A 17,144-nucleotide genomic window follows, 5' to 3' on the forward strand; every position below is an offset into this window, starting at 1 on the left:
TGGATAAAATTGGTACACGGGAGGTGGAGCTTATATTTTTTTCCGCTAAGCTCGCATCTATTGGTTGGCGGCTGATGGCGTCATGAGTCTGGGCGGAGCATAGAGTGCGCATGCGCCGCCGCGTCGTTACAGCAGCTGACCGAGTACAATGACCTTTCTCCGCGTTTGGCGCGCTATTGACGGTAAATATTCATCAATTTGCGGCCTTTTCTTAAAAAATTTTTTACTGTGAGCAATGTGTATGTAGCCCGTATTTGTTATAAACCCTGCCGGTTGCAACTGTATTTATAATTTGGAGAGGCAAATAATCTCCTTGAACAGCCAAAAAAGCAAGCAGAAGAAAATTTCAAATTTATTTTTTAGGAAGTAATCAGAAAAACATTTTGGCTTTCATTCTTTTTTTATTTTTGTCAAATGTGGTAAATTAATAATTGATTAAATACTAAAGTAAAATTTGTTGTTAGTGTGTTTGTACCTGCATTGTAGTATGTGCTATTAAACAAAAGGAAAAAAATTCTAAATAAGGTAAACTGTACTCCTTTTTATGCTTTTCCCTTTATTTACACTTTCCCGCTTTTTACACTTTTTTACTTTGTCCCCATGAAAAGTGCAAATAAGGGGTTTTGCTGTAATATCTTGTAATTATGACACAATATTTACATCACGTACAAGTCTACATTGGCTACAGGTTCAATTACTAGTAGTAGTACCCTTTGCATGCTTTCCACAACAAAACACATAACTTTGAAGAAGATAGTATACCTGGTATACTATAGCTGGAAAAATTACGAGAGTCAATAACAGGCACCTTCCCTGTGTCTGGAAACTGAATTCCTGCAAGCAAGACAATTTTCCAGTTTGCAAGTATATATGAAGAATTGTCAATACAGGTAGTCTGGAAACGATAGTCTTACAAAATACAAACTTTTAGAATGTTTACAAATTATTATTACTATCTATTGTTTGGTCGATTCCAATTCTGTAATCACTCGATACCATCAACTAATCAAATTCAATTGGAATGAAAAATACTAGTTTGATTGCACAAAAGAAACAAACCTTAAATACACAATTTAATTAATTTCCGGGCTCTAAGGTAACAAACATCAATTGCCACTCTTTATAGGCTGTTTATTATTTGTAATTGTAAATATCTCTTTCTGGTAAATAAATTTTACAAGGAAAAAGTTTTGAAAATATTACATTTAGTTCATCAAAGCTGAGTGAAAACCTATCAACTTATTAGAAATACCCAGCCAAAAACCACACCATTGCTCTATTCCCACTTGCTCCAGTTAATGATGCATGATGGTGAGTAGTCATTACTGACTGTATATACCAAACAGCTCTTTGCAAATATGTACCGATCCTTAACTAACGATTGCAAACAACAAACGCTATATATATTCACCACACGTGGAGTATTGTTTAACCGCCGGCCGCAGACGAGCATCCTAACGTACTCACCAGCACGACAAAAACAATATAAATGACATCGTGATAAAGACGACGAGTGGAGAGCGGAGTGACTCACCTGGCAGCAGGCAGGTGGGCTGGTTGCTTCCCGAGACATCTGAGCTCTCACCTGCAGGCAACAAGGGAACAAGCAACAGGTTACTACACACCCTCTGGCTCTCTCGGGCTGGGTTCTATGAAACTGTATGGACTGTTAGTTAGGTTGCTATAATACGTATAAAAAAAAGTAAAGTGGTTGGTCCAGTTAATTTCCTAAGTGAATTAACTAGATATTTCATGAATTCATAATGATTTTACAGTATTTTTAATGTAGCTTACCAAAACTAATCATTCATCCTCACTATTTTAAAGTATTTTTTAACTAACCTATCTATGCCCGTGTGAATATTCGAATTTACGAATAAAAAAAAACTATTCGTATTTGATTCCTCTAATACTAGCACTTCAAAATAACGAATATTCTTTTCCTTACGAATATTGGACATAGCATACCTATTGAGTTCGTCTTATACCAACGTTTAATGTTGAGGTTAAGTCATTTCTGTAATATAAATACCCTTCTTGATGTTTTAATGGGACTTCATAATCAAAAACATGAACAATAAGAAATGTTTTAAACAAGCAACAAGTAATCAAAGTTTTTTTCCACTACTGTCTTGCCAAAAAGTAATTGAAAAATCACGTGAACAATTGAAAACAAGGTACATTTGCCATTTCAAACTTGAAAACAAAATATTATTGTATTCATTTCGTAACATGCACGAAAAGTGGGTAAAAATGAAATATGTAATATCAAAAACAATGGACTACTACAACACTACAAAAAACCGACTCTCCAATGATGGGCATTAAACGAAGTAATAATAGTTTCAATGGCTTATAAATCGATAGTCATAATCTATTTAACACCATGTGATACAGTAGCAGCTTACTTGCTGTATACATCTATGATGAAACAGACATTGAGACTCAAAAATATATATAAAAATGTACATAATAGTGTAAGATTTCACAAGAAATTAGCAAAAATCATTTTTATAACATTGCTGAACTAAAATACATTTTACCTAGCGGCCGTTAACGAAAACTCTTGAATAACTAGGATTTAAACATGTAAATATGAGTTCATTCAATCACTAATTTGAGACTACAGCACTTTTAAAAAAGATTAATATTTTCCACAAAATAGATTGCAATGGAATTCACAGTATTCTGTGGTTCCCAAAAATTTTAGTGATCAATATGCAGAATAGCAGGTTGTGGAAAATAAGGGGAATAGGAACTAAAATGAAAGATTAGTTAGGATAAGTTAAGTTAGTTTGGCTGCATAATTAAAAAAAATATGTCATTATTTAAATATTTTAACAAACATTAGAAGAAACATTTGTTCAAAATCCTTACCAGGAAGTTAAAATTTAAAATAGTTTTATTTTTGTTCAGAAGAGGGTCTTCTTCAGAATTACAGACTAAATACACATGTGATCATCCCTGTAACTTTAATAAAATTCAACCAAAAGACACCAACTCTTATTTGGCGAAACCTACTCAATGTGTACATTCCTAGATGTTGTATTAACTAAAATAAAAGTAAACAAAGGGATGGGACTGAATGTACATAAACGACATTGTAACATGTTTTCTCCTAGCATTAACAATTATTTCTTGGTCTAGACTATAAAATTACGAAAGCGTGAAGTATAAACAGGGCAGGTTTTCCCAGATTATTTTTTTTTACATTTGTTTCCAGGGGACAAAGTTTTCTCTGCTTAAAAAAAAAACCACAATATTTTGTGCCACGTCAAGAAATAGAAGATAAGTTACGTAAAACCAAGTATAAATATAAAATGTGTAGTAATAATAGCTTCTCATGTAAACAGCCCACCCCGCTTTTAAACTAAATAACAAAAGATACGCAGATACAAAATACATACGTATATAACTGTGCTATACACACAGCACAAAGAGCATGGACAAAGACCTAAGTATTGCCCTTGAGGCAATAATATTAACAGGTGCTGTAGTAGTAAAAAAAAAAAAAAAAAAACAACAACAACAACATTCAAGAAATCAAAATTCTTTGTTATTGAAATTGTTTCCTGTGTTACAAATCTATGATCTATTTAATGATATCAGAAAAAAATGGCATCAACTCATGGAAACAGCTGTATTTCAGGTCAAATCTCAAGTTTCGACAAAAATGTTAAAATTTTGGAGAAAACTTTGAGAACAGCCTATTTCATTGTTTTCAGCAAATTTTGTGCTCCACCATCTTTTGGGATTCCTACATTATTTTTTTATTACACTATCCATGTTATATTTCTAAAATATTTAAATTACCACCACAAGCAAATTATGATTCAAAATAATTGTTATTACGTGGATTATAAAGTTTATAGTTATTTACAACAATGTAGAGAGTGTCACTTCTTGTGCTGACTGAAGTCTCAAGATTAATATACAGTCAAACCTCATTATTACAAACCTGAAGGGACCATAATTTTAGCACTTTGTAATAACGAGGGTTTGTATTAACCAAACTATTGGGCTATCCTGACAAAAAAAAATTGATTGAACTTTAAATGCCTATATTTACAACCATAAAGAAAATTATATACACTGTTGGTAGTATAAGCTGGCTTCACTACATGCATAACAATTTGTAAACACTGAAGAAAACAAACACAATGCAACACTTACAGAATAAATCATAATACAAACTTCAATAAACTTGCATTCATGACACATTTTCTATTCAAACATTTGGTTTAAAAAAAGCACCAATTCTGGTTTGTACTATTTTTTTCTTATAGGCATTTTTTACCACATTACAAAGCTTATCAAGGGCCAGTACTGATCAGATCAAGTATTGATTGAGCAGTCTGTATCCAATATTTAACTTTGGTCGTATCTACTGCTGCCGACTCCCCACACATAGTTTTGCCAACAAGATTGTTGCGATTATTAAACCGTTGTAGCCAACCATTGCTGAACTTGAAGTCAGAAATTCTTAACCTCAATGCTAGGTAGTCTGCCTTCTTCTGAATCATAGGTCCAGAAATAGGCAAGTTTGCTGCACGCATTTCTTCAAACCACTGCAACAAGGTATCTTCCATTTCTTGATGTTTTGGGCCTTGCATTCTTTTTCTTGTTGATAATTTGCACGAACTCGCAAAAGCTGATTCAATCTTTTCACAATTTTTTTGTATTGTCGACAATGACGATTGCGGGATGTTAAATTCTCTCGCAATTTCAGTTTTCGTTCTCTCTCCATTGTCTACTTCTTCGATAATTTTAACTTTAACTTGCAATGTAAGGTCGTTGCGTTTAAGTTTTGCAGTCATATTACAAAACAACTCACACTCAAAATTGAGGTTAAGACACACGTGCGAAAACAATGGAAAATATCAGAACTTTTTTCCATAGATTGTTTAAACTTCTACGTATGTACACTTCCGATGACTAATATTAATAAGTAGGGCCACGATTATATGGTGAATCGCGAAATCGCGAAATTTTCCGCGAATTTATATGGAAAATGCGAAAAAAGTGATTTTTAAGAAAAACCGCTGAATAACAGAGAAATTACACAATACAAGTCTCTTATATTTTAATGTGAAAAGCTTGATAGTCAAAACTTGCCCGGGTCCTGGTTGATAAGCTGGAAGAATTTCCTGCCTTGCATTTCTACGTGCTTCCTCTAATCAGCTTTAGGGCGCCGTCTGGTCAGCGTGTGTTAGTGAAGTGGGATGATAAGAGCGACGCTCAATGGTAGTTCTAGCGCAAGGCTCTGAACTGGCGCGCAGACATCTCCTTCCCGTCAGATAACTGTGAAATTTGAGCGGTGACCGTAACATTATATGGTGGAAAAATAAAGATAAAGGTGTAATGCATTTCCCTCTGATACTTTCACGAAATTTGTAACGGGTTTTTTACACCTAAAACCTCGAAAACATGCCTTTTAGCCATTCATTTTATTTCAATAGAACCAGTTGGGCATTAACAAATTCTTAAATGCTTTTCGTAAACAGACTCCAGTCGGATATCTAGTGTAGTTTGGAAATCGCGTAGGTTTTTCGTGGCTGTGCGCGGCACACGACTGTAGTTGCCATGCGTCACGCGCCGAGAATGTTGTCCGGCAGGAAGGGCGAGTATAGTTCATTTGCGGTAAAAATGAATACTTTTACGGCCCTGCTAAATTTCTCCATTAAAGAAATTTTGAAGTTTCAGTGATTTTCCAGCAGAAATAATGTTGTGCACCTAACAAACAAATTGTATCAAAACAAATAACGGTAAATGACTGTCGCGGGGGCCCTTAAAAATTTTTCATTTTACCAGAAATGGACTATACAAACCTGGATTTCGTGGCACGCAGTTTGGAGAAGGGGAGGAAGGATGTTGACAGGTTCACATGCCAAAGGACGTTGAGGGAGGAGGGGGAGAGAGACACGATGGTTTGTATGCCTGGGAGGGATGAACCTTGAAGTCTGGACAAGGGAAGGAGAGGTAAGCCATATGACGTCATGCATCCGACGCCTGTGCCGCCGCCAGCCTGTCTAGACGATATTCCCGCGCTCCCACTTACGTTGCACAAGCTACTGCTGCCGTATTGTTAGGCAGAATGTCCGATTTTTTTCTCTCTCTTATACGAACATTAGTATGATTATTATAAACCCACACAGAATATATGCTGCGTGTTAAATAATGGCTTTTTATAAGCTTTTATTGTGAGTTTTACCACTTTTTCCTCAATTATTTTTGTTTTGGTGCCAAAATGTCAGATTTTTTGACGGTTCCTGAGAATGTATGGTACTTTTTAAGAGAAAATGTTTAACCAGAACATTAAAATGTTGATTACATGTGATTCTAAACAACACAATAGGCCCAACTGCTATTTTTTATGTCACAATCGTGAAATATATTGTGTAAGTACCATGAATAGCTTAAAAAATCCTATTTTTTTTAAAAGACGAAATAACGAAATGTGTGGTTTTAAATGACGAAATCAGGTTCAAAATAAAACCATATAATCTTGGCTCTATTAATAAGGTATAGAGTACTTTCCTTTTCGTTTTCAGTTTACAACATGGCATCTTTTTTAGTTTAGTTACTAACATTGCCACTAGAGTTGAACTTTTCATCTTGTTTTTCGACCATTTTGCGCTGTAGGATACATACATCTATCTTTGGAGACACGTTTGTTTACATGACGGTTATGAAGACGTGATTTACTTTAGACTTTGGCTGTGAAGTTCGTATTAACCGTATTTCGTATTAAAAGTTACGAATAACATAGGAAAGCATACCTTATTTTCTGGGACTGTGAAAGTACTTCGCATAAACGGGAATTTCGTACTAAGCGGATTCGTATTAATGAGGTTTGACTGTATGTATCAATTCAAGTTTCAAGTGTCGTTAAAACCGCACTTTACTGCAAATAAGATGGAACACACGCAATGTTGATAGAGACAAAACTAAACCAAGTCCTTGGATGCCAGTTCTGCTAAGAAACTAGAATATTTAACCATGAATATACTAATTACCTGTAACACCAGAGTCATATTTCTCCAACTCCTTCACGGCACTTAGATGGTACTCATTCATCAGTTCCTCCAACACTGGGCTCATCCTGCCCACGTAAGTTACAATCATTTTCAACCTTTTCAACACTCTCTCCTTGTGCACATCCTGAGAGCCGTCGCTTAGCTGCCGTGCAGCTTGCTGCGACGTCCCGCAAGCTGAGAACACACGGATTTGCATTGTAAACTATTACTGTGCACCATAAACAAGTTACCGTGTTTTCTCGCATAATCGTCGCACATTATATTCCAAAATCAAGTTTGAAAAATAGGGGTGCGATGATTATGCGGGAAATTTTTTTTTGTTAGATAAAGTATTCATAAAAACAAAACACATTCATGTAATGTACGTTTATTTACAAAGTGAAGTATAAAAGAGCATGCCAAACAATTAAATATAATAAGTCATGCAACAAAAACCTTTCTTCTACTTTAAATAGAAAAACAAAATCTGTGATCCAAATGCAAGCCGAACGAACGCGTAACTACCGTAGTAAACACCACGAAAGAGTGCGGGCTAACAAATGTAGTTAACTCGGTACCGGATAGAGAGCGCGTGTTGCATGCATCGGCGAGATATCGATATTCGACTACGTGTGCGCGCTTTATACGGGAAGCAACGTAACCAAACAGTAATGATTGCAACGAGCGCTGGCTACATTTTTGTAAGCGATACACCGCGGCGGCAGACGAACAATTGAAGATTATAACGTTTAAAAAGTCTTTAAAAGAAAATAACACTTCAGACAGCTTCGTATTTTCGTTATTTAAATAAGTACGTGGTAATTTCTGAATAAATAATATATTTATACTTTAAAATACACAGTTTTATACGGAAAAGATACCTACACAAAGCGGTCGGCATCTAATAGCGGGACCAAAAACATCATGCGACGTTTATGCGAAAGGTTTTTTTTAATCCAAATTTTGACGCACTGAAATATGGGTGCGACGATTATGCAATAAAAGAGGTTATTTGGAAGGGCTTATTTTTTTTAAGTAGCACAAATTTTATAAATTTACACAAAATGCAAGTAAATTGTAGCAAAATCAAAGAACAGTTAGAGCAATGTCAGGACAGGAGCAGGAGGGTTGCTGCCACAAAGGGAGTGACAAACCCTCAAGTAGCAAGTACAGTAATTCCTAGCATTCTGAAAACATTTCAGGGGCCAGTTAAAAGAGATCTTGTACATTCTGGCTGAAGGCATGTGCATTGGCATCCGTGCAGTACAACCCTGGTTTTACATTACTACTTTTTTACTTTTCCCCGTTATTTACACAATTTTATCTCAGTCCCGTGTTAACCTAATTTGTCTCAATTCCACCAATTCCCGTTGATCACAATGCGCCTACATCCTGCTTCACGCAATCTTTTTAAGTTATAACGACATAAATTCATGATTACCGTGTGTCACGGTACACACGAAGATAATACTTTTGTGTGAAATCCAAAATCCAAAATGCTGTTGGGAACACTAGCAATGTAGATTTATATGTGCTCTTCCATTAAAAACAGGTAGACAGACTGCTAACACTGGCCTAATAGTAACACAATTGAGAAAATGTTAGCACACAATGTTAGCACTGTAGTTTATAGAAATTCCGACTGTCCATCAGTAATTTATATATATAGTATGGCTTACCGTTTATTTATCTTTGTTAGTGTCCGTTAATCATAATTAATCAAATTTAAACGTCAAAAAAACGTTAAATTTTGTATTTTACTAAGTAGTTAATTGAATTTTTATCTGTACGTATTTTATAGAAATGGCAGCACGTAAAAGACGGAAAAGTTTCTCAATGGATGAAAAACTAGATTTTTAAGTGCGTCAATGAGCACTAAAGTACTCGTGTTTCACTTGCTGAGAGCTTGGGTATGCCTACTTCAACTCTGAACACAATAGCGAAAAATCGCGAAATCATTGAAGGAACTGTAGTTCAGTGTGGTTTTTTCAAAGAAAAGAAAATAATTCATGCATCAAAATATGAGGAACTTTAAGTACTTCGCACTTCGAGGAATAAAGTCCTACCAACTGCACCAGTGAGCTTCAGCCTTAACATTTAGCCATTATTCATGCCTTTACGGAACTGTCCAAAAAACCTTGAGTATCTTGGATGTTGGCAAAAATCCACAAGAAAAAAAAAATTCTTCTGGATGTGTGCATGGAATTTCCTATGCACGGGAACAAGTTTTCCGAGCTCAGGAACACAGAGTGCAAGTGAGGGGCAGCATCGGGGAAGACAGTTTGATCAGCGACTACGTCTACTCCGACTGTCATTGTGCAAACAACAGATGAGCAATCTCCCGATAACACTGAGTCAGTTTGCACACGAGGGAAAAACAACCTGAAGAGAACGATGGTGGTGATGGAGTTGAAGAAATCACTATATGCCTCACAAGCACCAAGCTCTCGAAGCAGACCCAGTGAAATACTATTGCCTTATAGAGATGTGTCAGTTCTACTTTTTTCTCAGATCTCGGTTCGGTTCCGGTTCTTAAAAACCAGTTCCCTGTTCTTGGTTCGGTTCCGGTTCTTAAAAATCAGTTCCCGGTTCTCGGTTCTCAAGTTTTAGGTTGACCTCCACACAATTTCAAGTTGCACTTAAGATACAGTATAAGATAATAAGTGGTGTGTTTGTTTAACATGACTGATGAGTAACCTGCTGTACCATAAACCACAAACAAGCCACCCAGCCCCTAGGCAGCTGCGTTGCTTCTCGTGCTTGCAGTGCTGTACCGACATCCTGTGGTGCAGCAGTGTCTTGTAATACAAGCTAACAGCTCTTTTTACTGGATCTGTGTTTAATTTAGGCACACCAATAAAAAATTGCTTCAGAAAAATTTAAATATATGTTCACAAGTGATTAATAAAAATTTTAAAAATTATAAATAAAAACTAATACTGGATAGCCATATACCGTTATTACTCGCATAATGTCCGCAGTAATTTAGCTACATTTTTGACCAAAAAAAAGGGGTGCGGACATTATGAGGTGAAGTCCGAAAAAAAAAATTTTTCCTCAAAATTTTACGTTTTGTGTAGAGTAAAAAAATTGTTCTCTCATAATCAGTTTACTAGCAGAGCGCTGGTGACTGGCGACCCTCCACAGCAGACGTGAGAAATGTGACAGGTGTCAAGATAATTGGGTGCCGGCGATTAGTGGAAGACGCCACTCATTTTATTTTCTCACTCGCGTGTGCGCTCTTATGGTCAGAAGCCGCAGCCAGCCTACACAAAATAAACGCTTTGCGTGAAAAGATATTTTTTTAATCTTTCATTGAGATGGCCACTGACGGCACGGGGCAGATTAATGTCTGCATTAGCCGGCGCCGGCGAGCCTCCCTCCCTGTCCCTTGCCTACTGTGTGTATAAAAAAACCGTGTGCATGTACCCCCACCACTTCTCCGCTACCTCCCCTACTTTGTGACGTAGCGTGAGTTGACGTGTACTGGCTTGTGCTATATATAGCCCATCCCCTTGCAACTCGCGTGACGGCGTAGGCAGCTGCCCAGTGGAGTGCAAGTTTCTGAGTCCGGACGGTTTCACCACGCTACAAATCCTCTCAGCGACCGCTCCGGAGAAATGAACAACTCAAGGTCAAAGCATTGTTGACAGCGTCGGTAAATTTCCATCCCGTTACTGTGCCTTTCAGGGGTGGCCAAGTTGCTTTGTCTGGTGCGGACTTTATGCGGATTTTAAAAAAATTCCATTTCAAGTATTTAAAAAGAAATGTGCGGACATTATGCGATGGCGGACATTATGCGATTAAATACGGTAGCAAAGCAATTGCAAGTAATGTAAATATTGTAACAGGTACAGGATGGAGCACCCAAGTTAACAGAGGTCTGTTAAAAGAATATATTAATACAGGATATGTTGTTTGTACTATAACATTATAAGTTTCAGAAATTTCTTTAGTGGAAAGTTTTTAAAATTTTTGAGTGACATACATCAAATCTTGGGTAAAATTGGAGAAATCAATAAAGGAACCTTAATCTTGCAAAACTAGGGATGGGGCGAATCCTGATTTCCTCGAATCCGAATCCTAACTCAAATCCTCGACTGGAATTGCTGAATCTCGAACCCAAACCCGAATCTTTTAACAGATGATGTCCACATATCTAATGTTAAGTGAGATGTATTCTGCTTGCACTAAAAGTCCATTGACTTTATCACATGTAGTTTGGTACATTTCTGGTATAGCCTAAGTGTATATAAAGACAAAAATTTTTTTTTGAGAAATTTCAGTTTTCGTACAGATTAGCGGTTAGGATTTTTCTATAAATAAGCTAGAGGTCTGCGAGCCTAAGAATTTTACTTTGAGCCAAGCTCGAGCTTTTGTGGTACAGTTACACTTTTGGGAAATTATTTTTATCTTAAACTTAGTATAATGTTTGAATAAAGTATTAAAATGAAGTGGGCTTATTAATTTTGGGTAACTATTTACAGTGTGTGTTTACATTTTGGACGGCTAGAAAAAAATAACATTTTTTTCCATTGAATCTTACCTGTTTCCATTGGTTCATTAGTAACTGATATCATCCAACTAACATAACCAAGTATATGTTTGTGTAAATGTAACATATCTTTGGGAAAAATTTCATCCTTGCCAATTTTTCTGGAGTCCTTACTGAGCTTCAACAAACTTAGCACCAAAAATCATGTTGTTTGAAAAGTACATTCACATTGTTTCAGCATTTCCACTTTTCAGCACAATAATTCTGAGAGAGATTTTCACAAGAGTCTTATTAAATTCTGTTCTTAAATATATCATTCAGAACAATAATTTGTTCTGCACGTTCAGGAGTTAAATTAGCTCTACGATTGGAGATAGTGTTTCCAGCAAAAGAGAAGCGTCTCTCGCTGGCAACCTGCTTGGCTGGAATGCTTTAGTAAAATTGCTTAACCTCAAAATTAGTGTCATAAATATCTGTAACTGGTCATTAAAGTTTAATCAATTGAAAGTAATAAAAATAAAAGCATTTTACTTCATTCAAATTACACTTGCAAAAAAAACACACACACATAAACCTACATGGAAATTAAAGTCTTTTTCAATATCCTGAAGTCTGAAATATGTTTACTCATGTCATTAAATGTAGAGCTGTATTGAAGAAGCCGATTTTGCCAATATTTAGTTGAATCGGCATTTCTGCCGACTTCCGATACAGTACGCTTGTTAATTTTTGGCCGATATTACTGAAAAACGAAAGAGACTGCCATAACCTAAAAATCCACGAGTACCATTTTCACTTTTCGTAGTAGTACTGCACATGTACTGCATTCTTTCACATCGCATTATTTCTTAGCAACATGTGCCAACCGTACATATCAAAGTTTAACATCCTTTTTTTTTTTTTTTAACAATGTTCTTTAATTTAATATGTCATAAATAAATAATACATTACTATCACGGTAAATATACATCTCGGTTGTTACGGTAACTATAGTGCAAATATGGTAGCTATCATGCTTCTGAAGTAATTATGGTATTCTACAAAGAATCTTTAGTTCTTATTATGGTAATTATCTTCAAATAACTATTGGGTTTGTACTGTAGTTATTGTACATCATCCATATTTCTTCGTATGTTGTTGTTCATTTGTCTTTTCTTCATATTTACGTGCGCCATTATTTGAGACAGGAAGTTTCAGAAAAAATTTTAACGGACTTTATATCACACATTTAATGGTGTAAATAATGAGACCTCGGGCAATTTAAACGCTTTATACGGAAAAACCTACCATGCGGAACCTCGTAAGCGAGTTTTACTGTATTTTTTTTCCGTAAATAGTAAAAAACCGAATCCTTTGACGAATCCTATATCAGACCCGCCAAATCTTCGAATCCCTAGGATTCGGCGGATATTGGATTCGGTCGCCCCATCCCTATGCAAAACCCAACCCTTCAGAACACTGGAATTATTTATTGTCATTGGGTTGTTTGGCTTGGAACTCTGTGGTTGAAGGCTGGCGTGACCAGACCTGACACAAGGGCGTACGAGGGGGTGGGACTCTGCCAGCCAGCGCTGGAGGAAACACAGAGAACCGGTCTGTAGAGGCAGGGCAAGTGGACAGAACAAAGGAAGTTTTTGTTTTGAGTGCTGAAAGTTAATTTTAGATCATGGCAGTTTATTTTTTGGTAAATTTTGAAAGTATATTTAGCCTGATATTTTTATATAGGTCTAGTACTACTACTTGAAATGATCATTCCTGTCTGCTAGTGAAAAGAGGGACAAAAAAAGGTCAGAATCTCTGCAAAAAAAACTTTTTCATTTACATTCGGCCACTTCCTGCTGTTATCTTTTTTATTTGGCAGGAGTGGATTGGCAGTTATTCTTCCCGTGGTACTGGTACTGACATTAATTTACCGTTCTTGGAGCCGGTCAATTTGTTGGGAACCTGCAGAACCCATCACTATTGCCTGGTGCACTTATTTTTAATGTCAAAATTTACTGTTTCTAACATTTGCATTATCCTACTTGGTTGCACTCAATTTCATTGTAAAAATATGATTGAAATAAAGTAGTTAAAAAAAGTGTTTAAAGTATGTTGAGACATTATCATTTATACTGAACACGAGGTCTTGTCTAGTTGGTACATGGCAATCCTAACTCAGGAGAACATCACGACACGAGGCACCCACCTCTGCCCGCCAGCTTGCAGAGCGACCTCACCGACGCAGCGGTCTGGGGGTCGGCCGGTCGCATCTCGTCCAGCTCCAACGCCGCGCCCACCAGGTGCAGCAACATCTCCGTCTTCCTCACCATCTCCTCCGCGACGCCTCGCAGGCCCGCGACGGGCCCCGCCTGGCCCCTCTTGAACCTCTTCACCAGTCTCCTGATGTCCGACTCCACCACCTGTGATCATCGAGTCGAGAAGGTCGCCCTCGTGTTCCAGTTGCAATCGCTAGGGACATGCATTTACCACAATAAAATGTGATAAGGCACAAATTTATGTGATTTCTTTGTTTTTTTGTTGAAAACACAAAATTTTCACTTTAAAAAAATACTGAGAATTTCTGTAAAAACCTATGAAAGCAGCAAAAATGAGCCTGCATCGACTCACGCTGCAGAAGGTGGCGGGGTCGACGACCGTGTCCAGCAGCCCGCGCAGGCACACCACCTCGTCCTTGTAGTGCCGCATCAGCAGGTCCAGGTGGCGCCGGTGGCGCCGGCTCCTGGGCTGCATGTACATCAGGGTGAGGGCGGCTACCATCTCCGTGTCCAGGGACTCCAGGCTGGCCACGCACGAGCGCATGCCCAGCACGCCTGCGCGCACACACACACACACACCCACACTCGGGTCTCCACCTGCCACTGGGCGCACATCTCCCGTTTACATGGCGCATTGTTACAACAGCCTGAATCCCAGCAACAGTACTGACTTCGGTGCCTGAAGGGAGGGGTGAAAGAGAGACAGCTCCCTTGCCCGTATCTCTCCATTTCTCTATCTCTCCATCTCTTATGTCTATCTCTCGCTATTTCTCTATCTCACTTTCTGTCACTATCTCTCTAGTTTTCTCTATCTATCTTTACCTCTCTCGAACAACGAAACAAACATTGATTTTTAAATATAACATCTCTTATTGAATCACTTTCAACCCATAAATTCTTGTTTTTTTTTTTGTTTTGAATGTATCTGTTTTAAAATAATTAATGATAAATAATTTTATTGTAAAAATGAAGCATATACATTTCACCAACATTTTGGTACAGTATTACATAACACCTTTTTATAAAAATAAAAACACCAAAATCATATTTTAAAAACGAAATTGGTCTAAAAATAAAACCCATAAAATCTTGTCTCTATTGATGACCAACAGTCGTGAAGAGAATGAATCAGAAAGGCCCAGGTCTACATAGTAAACTTTTAATTTATTTAATGTAATTTTTAATTTAGTTTTAAAGGCTATAGTTTGATAATTGGCATATTTGTAATTGGCGGTACAAAAGATTCCGTTTGTTGTGTCTATAATATTATACAAGTTTATAATTTACATGCTTAATGTCGCAATATTTTTAGTTCTTATAATCTCAAAGGAAATTTAAGTTTGCAATTTCAATTTTAAATCAGTTATTTAACCTGCCTCCTAAACAATTTTTGCTGGAATTTTCTGCTTAATTTTTTTTGGGAACATCTAGCATCTGAAACAGCGGTTTTTCTATCGTTAATAAACCACGTAATTTTGGTAAACAATTTGAAAACTCTTCAGCGCTGCTCCTGGCTGGGATTTCACGTATTCATTGTCTCTAAGGGCAAGAAAGGATTACAATTTCTAGGTCGAGGTTAGATAATCTCATAGCCTATTGCCGGGTCAAAAACACAGTGAAATGGGCGTGTGTACTACGTGAGCCACTAGCAAACCCCTCGAGCGCCACTCACGTCTAGGGTTCTCGGAGCACGCGACTGCGAACTGGCCCAGCACGATCATGCGCTCCATGTGGCGGTCCAGTTCCAGCACCAGCAGGTCGGAGCTCTTCCTGTAGCCCACCGGCAGAGGCGAGCTCACGCACGCCTCCACCAGTCGCCAGAGCACGTCAAAGGGATCGCTAAACACCTGCAAGCAGCACACCCAAACATTGCTTCTCCTTCCAAATTTACTATTTCAATGAAATCTGCTTTAAAGGGAATTTTAATTATTTCTGCTTCAAGTAGTAGGCACATGGTAGCATGAAGATTAAAAAGTTAGTGAATGGGAGCAGCATACATCGCGGAAAATAACTGAAGTGAGAATCATCCACAGTGCAGGTGGCACAAATCAAACCCACAACCTTCCCGCACGCCAACACAACATGCAACTGCAGGACGAAACAAATGACGAGACTGCATTCGGTCACTATGCCCCGAGCTTGCATTGACCACTGTAGTTATGAATTACAGTGACATTGCATTGCAACCTCCCTAAAAAAATTTTTTATTTCTGTTGCAACATGTGTCATGAGATATTGTCATATCTGACATGTATACAAGTGTGTGTATACATTGATTAGCGACGCCAACAAGCACGCACCTCGAGGAAGAGGTGCAGCAGGGTCTTGTTGACGAGGTGCTCCAGGTCCTCCAAGGCCGCACGCAGGGCCTCCCCCGAGAAGCGGACGGCAGTGTGGCTCCGCCTCTGCGACGAGCACTCGGCACTCAGGTCCTGCAGCCTCCGGGACACCTGGAACCGAGGCAGCCTGCATGGTCCCGTCCGGCCCCAGCAGTCCAGCCACCCGGGGGAGCAGCCACCCACCTTCGCGCACGCCGCCTGGAACTCGTCCTTGCGGGCGTGGCAGGAGACCTGCGAGATGTAGATGGCCCGGGAGAGCACGTCCTGCACCGCCACGGACACGCACTGCACGGCGTAGTCCAGCGCCGGCGTGTCGGCGTGACTCTCCAGGCACGAGACGACCTGCAGCGCTGCGTTCATGGTGCGCACGAACCTGCCCCCTTCGCCCTCCGCGTCGGCGCCCGGGTCCGTGCCGCCCGCCAGCAGGCTCCTCAGCTCCGAGAAGCTCGCCTCCAGCCTCTTCAGCACGTACGTCTTCGACTCCTGCAGCGACACGGAACGACACGGCTGGCACGCATGTTCCCCGTCACATTCAGTTTTGTGGTTGGATGCCGAAAAAGAACCAGACATTACCTCAACTGTATATAATTCATCACTTAGCAGTATTTTTTGTCTACTAATAACTCACCACTGGATTGTATTCTTGACAGTCTTGGAGTGCCACCGAGAGTATCGGAAGACATTTGAATATCTGGCTTATACAAAGTTGGGCTCTTTTCCTTCTATTTCCTGTGAAAAGTCCCTTGAGACACACTTCAACCTTCTGAACCAGTTTTTTTAAGGTGACACAAAACGCCTGAAATAAAAAACCAAACAATCGATGACAAAAACTGTGAGTCATGCACAAAACGGTAGCCATGTTAACAATTATTTGATTATAATAAGCACACTAATAGGACAACGTTCCACAGTAAAAGACTTTAATTTTAGTTCTATTAGTGTTCACATTAATACAAGGCCTTTTTATACTGCCATGTAAGCTTCTTCTGACATAGACAGAAGATTACCATTTGCCACATCACCCTACTAGTGCAGA

The 17,144-nt window shown here is 38.5% G+C and overlaps 1 protein-coding gene across 10 annotated transcripts in view; it reads right to left on the reverse strand.

Annotated features, from left to right (window-relative positions):
- LOC134530078 (serendipity locus protein alpha-like) overlaps window positions 1–17,144 on the reverse strand; it is a 42,166-nt gene that overhangs the window by 11,436 nt on the left and 13,586 nt on the right. For 5 of the 10 annotated variants that reach the window (XM_063364650.1, XM_063364651.1, XM_063364648.1 and 2 more), the window contains 9 exons: window positions 16,737–16,904; window positions 16,292–16,591; window positions 16,070–16,219; window positions 15,442–15,616; window positions 14,122–14,324; window positions 13,700–13,913; window positions 7,017–7,211; window positions 1,535–1,585; window positions 763–834 (listed from right to left, as the gene is read on the reverse strand). In XM_063364650.1, coding sequence (XP_063220720.1) covers window positions 763–834; window positions 1,535–1,585; window positions 7,017–7,211; window positions 13,700–13,913; window positions 14,122–14,324; window positions 15,442–15,616; window positions 16,070–16,219; window positions 16,292–16,591; window positions 16,737–16,904 — 1,528 coding nt within the window. The remainder of the gene's footprint in view (window positions 1–762; window positions 835–1,534; window positions 1,586–7,016; window positions 7,212–13,699; window positions 13,914–14,121; window positions 14,325–15,441; window positions 15,617–16,069; window positions 16,220–16,291; window positions 16,592–16,736; window positions 16,905–17,144) is intronic. The other 5 variants (XM_063364654.1, XM_063364652.1, XM_063364653.1 and 2 more) reach the window with 3 other exon arrangements.

Source organism: Bacillus rossius, chromosome 3 (assembly GCF_032445375.1).
Source record: "Bacillus rossius redtenbacheri isolate Brsri chromosome 3, Brsri_v3, whole genome shotgun sequence".
NCBI lineage: Eukaryota > Metazoa > Arthropoda > Insecta > Phasmatodea > Bacillidae > Bacillus > Bacillus rossius.